Here is a 13,436-nt window from a genome sequence, read left to right as displayed (position 1 = left end):
GCTCATTTGTGTTGTCAGTCGTCATGAGTATGATTAGGATTAGGTAGCTGCAGGGCTGCATGCCACTTCATTGACTGGCGCAGTAATACTCAGAGTGATGTGCTTAACAGGTTGTGCAAGTCAGTGATCCCAGCGGATCACCCAAGAAGTGTTTATAGTGATGCTCTGAAGAGCCTAAGTCCTCAGAACACTCCCTTTCAATATGAGGATTTTTTTTTTTTGAGGATCATTTTCTCAACACTTCTGCTCAAGTCACACTGGCTTATGAGAATATTCTAATGTAATGACGTATCACTCAGGTAATTTAGTTAAAGCACACTACTGCTAACTGAAAGGTTGGTAGTTTGAACCCCTAAGCCACTCTGAGGGAGCAAGCTGTGACGGTCTGCTCTGTAAAGATTACAGCCCTAGGAGCTCAGTGGGGGCAGTTCTCCTCTGTCCCATACAGTTGCTGCGAGTTATAATTGAATTGACAGCAGTAGGTTTTGTGGGTTGAGTCTTCAAATTCTTGAAAGTCACAGATGCAACTTGACTTCCTGACCAATCTGTTATTAGTGAGAGCAGGAGATACACTATTAGATGATGTATTGCTATTTTTAAGGCTCTTTAGACTTAGCATTTCTAACTCTATGCTTAATCACCCCACATTTCACAGACCCACTCCCACAGGAGAGGATCAAAGCCTTTATTATGGGAGCAGTTCACAGAACATCGTTGGAGCAGTGCTTCCCATTGAAATAATTTGACTTAAACATTTTGCCATGGCTGCTAGTTACCTAAAAACCTTTTAACTTAAAGAAGAGTCTTTTTAAGGCCACTCTCGCGCACGCACACACACACAGAGCAATGTGTAAGGTAGCACAATTAGAAAGTCTTCCAGAGTATGACCCCTCTAGGTGGTCACACCCTCTGTGTAGTCTTTTTTTTTTTTTTTCTGTGTAGTCTTCTCACATTGAATCTAGGCTGGGGAAAGGGAGACTGTGCCAGGTATGGGTCTAAATCCTTAGAAGGTCTTTCACCTTCTTCTTTGCCTGTCAGACCCCGAACACAACCTCATCAGTCAGGCCAACGTGGTTTTATCTCCTTGGAGCATAAATCCAAGCCTGGCAAATACTACTTGAGCAAATAGAATGCATTAAGGCAGTGGTTCTCAACCTGTGGGTCAAGACCCCTTTGGGGGTCAAATGACACTTTAAACGGGGTCGGCCGATTCATAACAGTAGCAAAATTAGTTATGAAGTAGCAATGAAAATAATTTTGTGGCTGGGAGGGGGTCACCACAACAGGAACTGTATGAAAGGGTCGTGGCATTCGGAAGGTTGAGAACCACTCACTGCATTAAGGCACGCATGAATAATACGGATGCCAGCACCTGGCTTTTGCCTCCTGGTGATCTTTGGTAGTAATTTGTTTTCTAATGGGCACAATGTTATTAAAGAGAGATGGAATGAAAATAGTTTTATTTCATTGGTGAGAAACCTTTCTGGTGGTGAGACTGTTACTATTTTTAGAAATTACATTTCAAATTGGAAACTTAACCAAAGTTAAGCTGATGAAGAAACAAGACAAGGTGCTTTTGTGATACACCTTAGACCCAGCCCCTTTGCAGGGTAGTATTGTGGAAAGGGGAGCCCAGCTGGTATAGTGGGTTACAAGTTGGGCTGTGATCTTCAAGGTCAGCAGTTTGAAACCACCAACTGCTCCCAGGGAGACAGAGTTCCACTCCCGGAAAGAGGGACAGTCTTGGAAACTCACAGGGACAGTTCTACCTGCCCTTTAGGACACTAGGAGCCAGCATGGACTCAATGATGGGGAGATGGTGGGAACATTTGGACTTACTTTCAATATCTGAATTATACCGTGAGTTGATAATTTTTTAGTAGTCACCCTTGTCATTGATTTTATATTGTGTGTGTTTACTTTCTCAAACTTTTGCTCATCTATATTATTAGGAATGGTTCCTTTTTGAAATAATTATGTTGTTTTATTTCATAGGTCCATTCAAAAGCTTGGTGAATTAAATATTGGAATGGACAGTCTTGGTAATGACGTGTCAGTGCTCAGCCAGGAATGTAATGGGAGCAAGGGCAATGGATCGAGCAGTTCCTCCATGACTTGTTTTTCTACGCCACCCCAAGACGCTAGCCAGAGGTTAGCACCTGATCCTGCTGCTGTCCTTTCAAGCACTCCTCACAACCCCGGGTCAACAAATCACATACCTTTTCTTGAGGAATCTCCTTGTGGAAACCAAATGTAAGTGTGTAACTTTGTAACATTTAGAAATACTAAGTGTCTACGGAAAGAAAAGTTGAATTTCTGGTTGGAACCTTACAAACAAGTTTTTGAAGGTTACTGTCCATCAACGTTTTGCTAGTTTGTCTTTATCTATATTCTCTATTTTTTAAGGTTCTCAGTTTTCATTTTCTTTCTTGTTGTTTTTCTTTCCTTCTTCCTCTTCACTACCCAGGCAGTTGTGTTTTCACAGGATGTGTAACAGAGATCACACTGTTTGGGGCTTTATCTGCTTGCCTTCTTCCCAAAGGCACCTATCAGCAAACATCTTTAGACCCCACCCTTTCCAGGCACATCGACTTATATATAGTGGTGTTATTGCCGTAGGACAGTGTAGCAGTCTGACGACTACGGGGTTGCTGAACAATGTTTTCATCTTTCTTCCTGAGTACCTGAAAAAAATAAAAAGTCACTATCATTAGTAAAAGGATGTTAATTCATGCAACGGGAACAGTTCAGGAATAGTTTCCTTCATTTATTTTCACTATAAAACACCTTTGAATGGGTTGGAGCCAAATGGCAAACTCTGTGGAGGCTCTGAATCAAAGCAAGCACAGACTGAGGTCTCAGAACTTTGGGCAGCAGCTGAAGTGCTGGCGAGTTGGTACGAGAGTTGGTACCTTCCAAAACATTGGCATTGTTTTTTCCCCAAAGCCATGTATTTAAATTTTTTACAAAACAACCTTATCACCTTCAAAGTGTACTTCCCATTACACTTAATACATTTGTCAATTCTGATTCCCTTCTTGGAAACATTTTTCAAACTCATCCGTTTGGAAGGCTTACTGCACCTCTCTCGTTTGTATTTCTTCACCTCTTCTACATCCTCAAATCGCTGCCCTTTCATCTCTTAATTCACAGAAACAAAAAGAAGTCGCACAGAGCGAGGTCAGGTGAGCCAAGTGCTGGGGGCAAGAGAGGCATGTTGTTTTTTGTCAGAAACTGATGCACTGAAATAGCTTTGTAAGCAGGCGCATTTTTGTGGTGGCAAAACCAGTCCCCAGTCTGCACAAATCAGGCCTTTTTGTCACGCACCGTTACACAAACTTTTCAGAACTTCTAAATAGCTCGATTAACAGTCTGACCTGGTGGAATGAACTCCAAATGCACTATCACATCAAAAAAAAAAAAAAAGGAGCATTGTCTTGATCTTTGATTTCACTTGCCTATCTCTTTTTTGGGCAAGGTGACGATGGCATCTTCCACTGGCTTGATTGATGTTTGGTTCGGGGTCCTAAAAATAGGACCCTGTCTCACCTCCAGTAATGACCTTGGAAAAAGCATTTGGGTCGTTTCAGAGCTGTTCTTTCAGAGCACAACATGTTTCCAGTTGATGCTCTTTCCTGGTCAGTCAAAAACCGAGGTATAAATTTCACAGTGCCCCATCTCATTCCCAAATCTTTTGTTAAAACTCTGAACCGAGCTCCAAGCAAGTGCAGTTAACTCCCTCATCTCTTCAGTGGTCCGTCCTCAGTCTTTGAGCTCATGTGCATGGATTTTGTCGACATTTTTGTCTGTTTGGGAAGTTGGTGGGCTTCCAGAATGAGGTTTGCCATCAATCGACATTTCACCTTTTTGAAATCAGAAAGCCACTTGTACACAAGAGTTTTTACCAAAGCGCTGTCCTTGTGAGCTCTCTTAAACATCACACTCGTTTCTGTGGCATTTTCTCAAGCAGGAAACAAATTTCACAGCAGCAAAACTGCTTTTACAAAAAAAATTCACTGTCACTAGAGGGAACCTTCCCAGCTGAAGTCACTGTGTGTACTGACTTACAGCAAGTTGCATGGTGGTCATCTAGCTGGGAAGAGGGGATGCCTTCTATGATAGCTCCGCCCAACAGAGCTTTTGCCATTTTTTTTGAGGCGGGGATACCCATTGTGGGTGGATTTATTCCCCTGATGATCTTAAAAATGAGTTACTAGGTGATAAAAGAAAAAGAAAATCTTTTGTTGAGGAATCCTCAGTTTTCAACATCTTTTAGCCCTTTCTCTTGGGCCCCAAAGTTTTGCTAGAGAACAGTCTCCGGGCCCTAGCTTGGGTAGGGTTTAAGCATTGCATCCAGGATTCAGGAACAGCCAGGGAAGGAGGGTACTTACTACATGTGGACTTGGTCTTAATTTCCTTTCCAAAATGCTTCCTACCCCTCATTACAACTATGCTGGATGCCTTTGGGTCCAGAGCCTCATGATAAACTTCTCTAGAGAAAAACTTTGCCAGGGGTTGTGAGGGTTGTTTGCTAATGAATGAATAATTTTTAAAAATGAGATTGAAATGATAAATTAATTTGTGCTGTGCTATAAGGGTCAACTTTACTTGAATTTCTACTTACCTAGCTCCTCAGAACATTCGATCATTCAGCCACCTCTTGGAGATTCTTCAGGGATACTATCAAGGACAAGAGGGGAAGAGGTAACACTTTGGGGGGAGGAGGTCTCATTGTTTCTATATATGCTTGCTGAGTTCACTAGAGAATTCTCAATTAAAAGAAACCATTTTGGAATAATTATGAATTGTTAATGCTAATAGTCATCTCAAGGTAGTTGAATTTTCCCTCCCAGCCATGACCTTGGCTTGAGAGTTGGGGCTGTGCACTTCTCTGAATGCTGGTTAATTTGTTCAGCGAGTACTTACTTAGACTCCATTTAGATTTCTTAATCCATGTCTTTGCTTTGGAACCTAATGTATTTTCCTAAGTAGTGTGTCGTTCATTCTGTCTTGTTTGTTTCCTAATTCACGTTTTAGCCCTTTAAATAGGGACCTTATCTGAAATGCTTAGAAGGGCCAAATAACAAATTAGTAGTCAGCAATTTTCATGATAAGCACATAGGACTATTTGTCCCTTGCACAAAGAAATTTGCAGGCCCAGCTTTCCTAGTTCTTTAGGTTTTCAAGAAACTAGAAATATAGGCATTTGAGTGAAAATTATTTAAACATAGCAACATGTTTTCAAATTATTGTTACTGTGCACAGGCCGTTCCTCCCTCTGTCTCCGATCCATACTGTGCTGTTTGTTTGGCAGACAATTTTATTGTATATGGAGTCATGGAATGTTTATTACTTTTAGACAAATCCATACAAAGAACTTAAAGAATTCTGTTCCCCAAGACAAGCATAATTTGATACATGGGGTTTTCCCTCTACCCCACAATGCGAATGTGTTGCATGAATATGCAGATAAAAGCTTGGATAGGGAAAGGCATTATGTTTTTGTGGGTCTATGGATTGTAAAACCCTCACAGCAGAATCCGAGCCAAAGTGCTCTCGCTGTGTGTGCATCCTTGACACGCGTTGGTCTTTAAAGGGTGGCCTACAGGGCAGTTTGTGGCCTACAGGGCAGTTGCAGATGACACCAGTAGCAGGCATCACCCACACTTCACACAGAAATGCTGTGATTTGTCCTCCTCAGAAAAAGGCTGTCAACAGCCAGGGTAGGGTCACAGTTTAAGATGAAGCTCAAATTAAATGTTTATTTTTACAGTATGGTAATTCACCATTTCAGTCTGAAATGCTGAAATAGTGGTTGCTGGAGAAAATGATAAACATTTTTTAATACAAAATTGATTAAATAATAGTTCCTTATATTTTCTGCAGTTACAAACAGTGATTTTTGTTTCTGTTGTTGTTTATATATGTGGCCTATTTTGTTTTCTTGACAGCTAAAAGAAAACAATATGATAATGCCTATTATATAAGGGGCCTTCAAAAATTTGTAGAAAAGTGGATTTAAAAGATAATGGGATTTTTCCACAAACTTTTCAAAGCCCCCTTGTAATTTTACCATAGATCAAACACTTGAATGTCTAATACTTACCTGGAAGGGGAGATACCATGATCAGGAAGGTGGTTTTCCCAGGGAGAGGCTCACCCATTGCATTCCGGATGTGCTGACCCCAGCGATTTCCCCAAACGTGGGAAACTTGATTGCATCATTGGTGGTAGTGGGGACTGCGTTCTCGAAAGAAAAACTTGAATGTTTATTTGAACTTAGTTTAGCAATGCATAGCAAAAAATTGGAGTTTGGATACACTACTTAAAAGAATATCTGGGACTAGCAGTTATTCAAGGAGGAATGCTATATAGTCTGATGAATGTAAATGGGGTAAAGATGAAGTCTCTAAGACTTTCACTTTTTATAGGATGACTTTCCTCTTTTATAGGCCGACAGATCACAAAAGCAGTTTGTTTGCATCAATACTCTAGAAGACACACAAGCTGTGCGAGCTGTGGCTTTTCATCCAGCGGGGCGGGTGTACGCTGTCGGCTCCAACTCAAAAACTCTGAGAGTGTGTGCCTATCCAGAAGTGCTTGACCCCAGGTGAGGACGGGTGCCTCTTTCAGCCTGGCCGCCTGTTGCTGTCAGAGTAGAATTGCCTCCTAGGGTCTTGAAGGCTGCAGATCTTTCCCTGTGGAGCACCAGCCTCGGGCAGCTGAGCCCTGAACCCCTCCACCGCGGGGCTCCGAGTGTTGTTATGCCTGCAGGGACTCCACGGCCATCCAGTCGCTTCTGACTCAGAGGCCCCGATAGCTTACGTAGTGGTGACTTAGACTCTCTGCTTTTAAAAGCAAGTGATTTTTGAGTATTTTTGTCATATACATGGCCTATTTTATTTTCCAGGCTTCCGAAGCTGTAAATATTTAAAGGAGCAGATAATGGGCGGGTGTGAACCGATGGCCTCTAACAGCGCCATCAGGCTCCTTAGTATTCCGATGTTTTTGTTGTTGTTGTTCCGTGCCATCGAGTCAGTTCTGAGTCATGGTGACTCCATGCACCCCAGAACCAAACACTGTTCGTTCCGTCCTGGGCCATCCTCGCAGCCATTCCCAGGCCTGAACCCCTTGTTGCAGCCACCATTCATTCAACTACTCTCCTCGAGGGCCTGCTTCATTTGCTGCCCTCGACTTGACCAACCATGATGTCCTTCTCCAGGGACTGGTCTCTGCATGACGTGTCTCGCCTTGCTCGCCTTGAAGGAGCACACTGGCCGTACTTACTCCGAGACAGCAGTTAGTCCTTCCAATAGTCCATGGGACTTTCAGTAGCTTTCTGCAGCACCACAATGCAAACGCATGGATTCTTTTTTTGTCTTCCTTATTCATTGCCCAACTTTCTTATGCATATGAGGCGATGGAAAATACCTTGTTTTGAGGCAGGCACACCTTAGAAAAACATCCTTGTTTTTCAACACTCTAAAAAGCTCCTGTGCAGCAGATTTACCTAACTAGCAACATGTCTTTCAACTCTTCACCGCTGCTTCTATGAGCATTGATTGTGGATCCACGCAAGATAACAATCCTTGACAACTTCATCCTTTCCCCATTTATGTTGATGCTGCCTGTTGTTTCGGCTGTGAGGATTTTGGTCTACGTTACATTGAGTTGCAGTCCATACTGAAGGCTGCAATCTCTCATCTTCTGTCTGCACGTGCTTCAGTTCCTCCTCACTTTCAGCAAGCTAGGTGTGTCATCTGCATATTCCAAGCTGTTACTAGCCTTCCTCCAATCCTGAGGCTGCATTCTTCATCTGTTCCAGACTCTGATTATTTTCTCCTCATACAGATTAAACAAGTGTGGTAAGAGGATACAACCTGCCGCACACCTGTAGTGATTCTAAAACATACAGTATGCCCTCGTTATAGTCTTACAACTGCCTCTTGATCCATGTGTGAGTTCCGCATGAGCACAATGAAGTGTTCTGGAATTCCCATTCTTCTCAAGGTTATCCGTAGTTTGTCATCATCTGCACAGTCGGATGTCTAGTCCATGAAACACAAACATCTTTCTGGTAGTCTCAGCTTTGAGCCAAGATCTAGCTACTTGACATCAGCAGTGATATCCTTCGTTCTACATCCTCTTCTGAATCTGGCCTGCACCTCTGGCAGTCCTGTCCATTCTAATGGTCAGTTCTAACGAATGGGTGCAGATTCGGATCTCTTCCAGTCAGTGAAGAGCCCTGGTGGTGTCGCGGTTACATGATGGGCTGCAATCCAGATTGTTGGCTCTTCAAAACACCTGCAGCTGTCCTGGAGAGACTGGGCTTTCTACTCCCGGAAACAGTTACAGTCTCAGACCCCCCACGGGGGGTTGCTATGAGTCAGCCCTGACTCAATGGCAGTCAGATTTTCTGGTCCAGTGGGCCAAGTAGCTTGTCTTCCAAATTTCCTGGCACAGATAAGTAAGTGTTTCCAATAGTTCGTGAGCTTGTTGAAACAGTTCAGCTGGTATTTCATCATTCCTGGAGCCTTGTTTTTGTCGAATGCATTCAGTACAGCTTGAACTGCCTTCATCGCCATTACTTCTTGCTCCTGTGCAAGAATCTGAAATGGTGGACGTCAACTCATGTCTTTTTGGTAAAGTGACTGTGTATTCCTGCATCATTCAGTATTTTGCCCATAGAGTCAGTCTTTCAACATTACAGGATTGCAACTCGAGGTTTCAGTTTTTCTTGGGTTCTCTCACTTTAAGACAGGCCGAGCGTGCTCTTCCTTCTTGGTTTTCTAACTCTAGGTTTTTGCCTCTTTCCTTACAATGTTTGACTTTGTCTTCTTGATCTGCCCTTTGAACTCTTCTATTCAGCTCTTCGACTCCTTCTTTTCTTCCATTTGCTTAAGCTACTCTATGATTTCGAGCAAGTTGCAGAGTCTCTTCTGACCTCTACTCTGATTTACCTTTCTTTCCTGTCTCTCTAGTGACGTTTTGCTTTCTTCATGAATGACGTCCTTGATGCCTCCCATGCCCCTCAGTTCTTCTCCCATCAGTGTCCAGCGCCTCGAATCTGTTCCTGGAATGCAAGCAGGATAGACTCAAGGTCTTCGTTTGGCTCTCACGGCCTTACTGTAGTTTTCTTCTGCTTTAACCTGAACTCCCATATGGGCACTCGGTGGACTGCTCCACAGTCAGCCCCTGGCCTGTTTCAGCTGCTCATAATGAGCTTCCTCTTCATCTCTCCCCAGGGACAGTCTGCTTGATTTCTGTGTATTCCATGTGGAGAAGTCCATTTGTGTAGTTGCTGTTTATGTTGTTGAAAAAGGTATTTGCTATGAAGAAGTTGTTGGTCTTGAAAACTTCAGTTACATGGTGAGCTCCACTTCATTTCTGTCATCAAGACCATATTTTCCTAGTACTGCTCTTCCTCTTTGTTTCCAACTTCTGCATTTCAATCGCCCTAATTATCAATACATCTTGATTATATGGTTGGTCAGTTTCTGACTGAAGATGTTGGTGGAATTCTTCAATTTCTTCATCACTAACTTTTGTGTTGGGTGCATAAATTTGAGTAACAGTTGCATTGATTGGGTTTCTCTGAAAGCAGACAGGCATCATCCTATCACAGACAGCATGTCCTCCACGATAGACCTGGAATGCCCTTTCCCACAGAGTGCAAGATTTCTCTTGACTGTGTCATTCCTGGCACAGGAAACATATGATTTTCAGATTCAGAATTTCTAGTGGCGGCCCGTCTCACCTCACTGAGGCCTGGGATATCAATATGTATGCATTCCATTCCATTTTTGATGACTTCCAATTTTCCTAGCTTCATACTTAACTCATACCTTCCCCTCTGTTGTCTTTTCCTCAACTGTACTATATCTTCATTGTGCTTATCGCTTTATCTTTTTCTGTAGAAATCCTCCCCGCTGTACCCCGTCCAGTACTCCCTTTCAGGTGGCACCTCTGCACCGGCCTTACTGACCGTGGCAGAAGGTAACACCTACCCCGCCAGATTTCCAATTCTGGACTGCATTTTAACTCTTCTTCTCTACTTCTCTGCCCTTAAATGGATATTGTTCATGCTAAATGTTCACCAAATGTTTATTAGACTTTTTGAAAGTAGAAGCATTTTGAGGTTTTTCTAAAAAATTAATTTGTTTTTTTTCTGGGTTAAAATCCATAAGGAATATGTGGAAAAGATATATTTGGTTTTCACTTATGGATCTTATTTCATTTGTAATCTAAAATGAGAGTTAGATTAGTGTGATAATGGTTAATAATTTTTGAAAGTTTTATTGTGAACATATATTAAATATTTTTCCTAAGATTAAAAAATATGGTTATTATTGTCTGATATGTTCTTTGCTCCTTCAGGATCAACCTTAATACAAAATGTCATGATTGATTAATTTTAGCGAGCAAGAAATTGAAATAACCTTTCTGCAACTTTGCTCTTGTAGTGCTCATGATGCTCCCAAGCAGCCAGTGGTCCGTTTCAAACGGAATAAACATCACAAAGGATCCATTTACTGTGTGGCGTGGAGTCCTTGCGGGCAGTTACTAGCAACTGGATCCAATGACAAATACGTCAAAGTTCTGCCCTTTAACGCAGAGACTTGCAATGCAACAGGTAGGGCCGTCTGTAAGCAGTAGCTTCCCAGCGCGTTAGACTTGCCCCATGGTCTAGCTCTACATAGGTCTGTTTTCTCTTTCTTTCTTTTGCTCCCCTCCCTCACCCTCCCTGCCCCACGGTCTGGTCTGTTTTCTTTTTAATGAAATCTAAGAATATGACCTTATAGAAAACTTTCTTAAAGACACACGGCAATTGCTTGGTCACACTCATAAAACATCCTGTCTCGTCAGTTTTTACAGCTGGCACGGTTATGTCTCAGTCATAGAAATGTATTGTTATCAGAAAAATAACTTTGCAACAATGACCAGGATCTCTGTAGGGATTGTGTTCTAGCGTATACCGGTCTTCTGTTTTCCTTGGGTGAAGACTGACTGCTTTAGGGATGATGCTAACCGAGTCACTGAGCTCTGTAAAGTGGAATGGGCTATAATGCTTCATCCTGGAGCGAGAAGGTAAACCACGCCACTCGCCATTACTCTTGGTCAGTTTGGCAGTCTCAAATGATCGGGCAGTTGAGCAGCATCTTTCTTTTAAATTCTTATTGCTGTTTCAGGACCGGATCTGGAATTCAGCATGCATGATGGGACAATTAGAGACTTGGCATTTATGGAAGGCCCAGAGAGCGGTGGAGCAATTTTGATAAGCGCTGGAGCAGGGGATTGTAACATTTACACAACAGACTGTCAAAGAGGACAGGGCCTCCATGCTCTGAGTGGACATACTGGTAGGTGTTAGGCCCAAAGGCTCTTTTTCTTTGTGTTCAACCCCTGTTTTTTCATTAATGGAGTGTGTTTCATCAAAAGAGATTCAAGACTGGACTTTTTTTTTTTCAAGACAGGAAATTTTTATTTAAAAAATGGTGAGCTTTGAATAATATTGCAGACTGTTAACATTGCTGCTTCCCAGTGGACTCTTGTTCTTGTACATGTACTTCCATAAATTAACCCCAACAAGCTCCATAAGGGAGGCAATGTTAGCCCCATTTTGTACACAAATAAAATGAAGCTCAAAGAATAAAACGACTTGCCTAGTTAGTTTACTATGTGGCAGACGGAGGTTCCAGAACTGGTGCTCCAGCCCCACAGTTCCGTGCTTCCTCCGTGGACAAACTGCAGTGATTTCAAATGATTTTTTTTTTCAGTTCTACCTATGATGTCCTGAAATACCGATGAGCCTACTGTATTAATGGAATCACAAGAGGAGATTTGAGTTTGTTCGGTCCAATTTGTATGTTATACATCTTAAAAAGAAAGTTTATCAGCATATAATTCACAAATCATGCAGTTCAATTGCTCAGTCATGTTGTTATGCATCCTACTGAATTTTAATTATTTGAAAATTGCCAATCTGGTGGATACATCTGGAAAATCCCCGTCACATAGTATATTTGATTAGCCAGAGTCCCATGCCCAATCAGGAGTACTTTGCTCTAAACGTGTGTGTTCTCTCACAGTTAGAGCTGAGCGCCTTGTCTTTCACAGGGCATATTTTAGCACTTTATACCTGGAGTGGCTGGATGATTGCATCTGGGTCTCAAGATAAGACTGTCAGATTCTGGGATCTTCGAGTACCAAGCTGTGTTCGTGTTGTTGGTACAACATTCCATGGAACTGGTAGGCTTTTCTGCAATTTAAGTGAATGTATGTGAGAAAGAAACTGTACTACACTAAAAGTAGTCATACACTAGCATACTGACAGTGAAATAGTAGTTTTGAGAGTTTACTGATTACTTTAAATTCTTTAAAAATACTGTCATCTGTTACCTTACATGTAAAAAACATTCAGTCTAAGAAACTGAGGTCTAGGAAAATTAAGTCAGAAGGAATAGGTTCATTTTAGAACTTAGAGCTTTAAAACTCATTAAAAAGTACATTCACCTGATAAAATCTCTAATTGTAAGAGAAAAAAGCACATCTCATTTTCTTCCTACTCTTTTAAAAAAATTATTTTATTGGGGGCTCGTGCAGCTCTTATCACAATCCATCCATCCATCCATTGTGTCGAGCACATTTGTACATTTGCCGTCCTCGTCATTCTCAAAACATTTGCCTTCTACTTGAGCCCTTAATATCCACTGCTCATTTCCCCTCTCCCTCCCCACTTCCCCTACCTCATGAACCCTTCATCTTTGTCATATGCTACACTGTCGACATCTCTTATTCCTACTCTTACTCTTTTGTCTTTTCCCATAAGATACCAGTTTCAGACTTAATCTTCTAAAAACATTTTGTAAATAGAGAAACAAAAAGTTTATATATACGATAACTTCCTTGTCCTTTAAACAGACCAACACACACACAGGAACACAGAACACACGCTTGGGTTTTTAAACTTCCTTCCTGTCTCTTGGGTTCTATGTAAGCCCATGTTGACGCTCTGCACTGTATCACCTTTAAAGCACTGGTATTTTCCTACCAGCATCCAGGGTCCTGCCATTGCAGTGCTTTTGTTTCGGGCGACCTCTGCCTTTTCTAGTGTTTAGTAGCAACTTTAAGGTAGTATTCCAAGTGTAAATATTTGTTTTAAATTCTTAATTTTTAACTGCCTTTTCTTTTGGCTTTTATGGACATGTTCCTGCACTTTGGTTCAAAATAGAAATGATTTGGTACGGAAAGCTTGAGTTTGAGATGCACACACATGTATGTCTACACATGGATGTGTGTCTGTGTATGTACACGTATTTATGTCATCATTGACTTGTTGAAAGGTAAGCTTGTATATGGTCAAAGCTAATGCATAACATATGCACGCTGGTGGCCTGGCGGTTTTCACTTTGGGCTACAAACTGCAAGCCCAGCCT

General features: G+C 41.9%; 1 protein-coding gene and 1 pseudogene across 4 annotated transcripts in view; both read left to right on the top strand.

The window, feature by feature from the left end:
* Nucleotides 1-13,436, top strand: part of WDR47 (WD repeat domain 47) — a 69,401-nt gene that overhangs the window by 46,013 nt on the left and 9,952 nt on the right. For all 4 annotated transcript variants that reach the window (XM_075558990.1, XM_075558984.1, XM_075558981.1 and 1 more), the window contains 6 exons: nt 1,996-2,253; nt 4,629-4,704; nt 6,453-6,610; nt 10,464-10,633; nt 11,190-11,360; nt 12,118-12,249. In XM_075558990.1, the coding sequence (XP_075415105.1) occupies nt 1,996-2,253; nt 4,629-4,704; nt 6,453-6,610; nt 10,464-10,633; nt 11,190-11,360; nt 12,118-12,249 (965 nt within the window). The remainder of the gene's footprint in view (nt 1-1,995; nt 2,254-4,628; nt 4,705-6,452; nt 6,611-10,463; nt 10,634-11,189; nt 11,361-12,117; nt 12,250-13,436) is intronic.
* On the top strand, nt 6,099-6,251 carry LOC142438008 (U1 spliceosomal RNA; annotated as a pseudogene).

Source organism: Tenrec ecaudatus, chromosome 1, assembly GCF_050624435.1.
Source record: "Tenrec ecaudatus isolate mTenEca1 chromosome 1, mTenEca1.hap1, whole genome shotgun sequence".
NCBI classification, from domain to species: Eukaryota; Metazoa; Chordata; class Mammalia; order Afrosoricida; family Tenrecidae; genus Tenrec; species Tenrec ecaudatus.
Note: the sequence above shows the minus strand (reverse complement) of the source record. Positions and strands in the feature narration are given on the sequence as shown.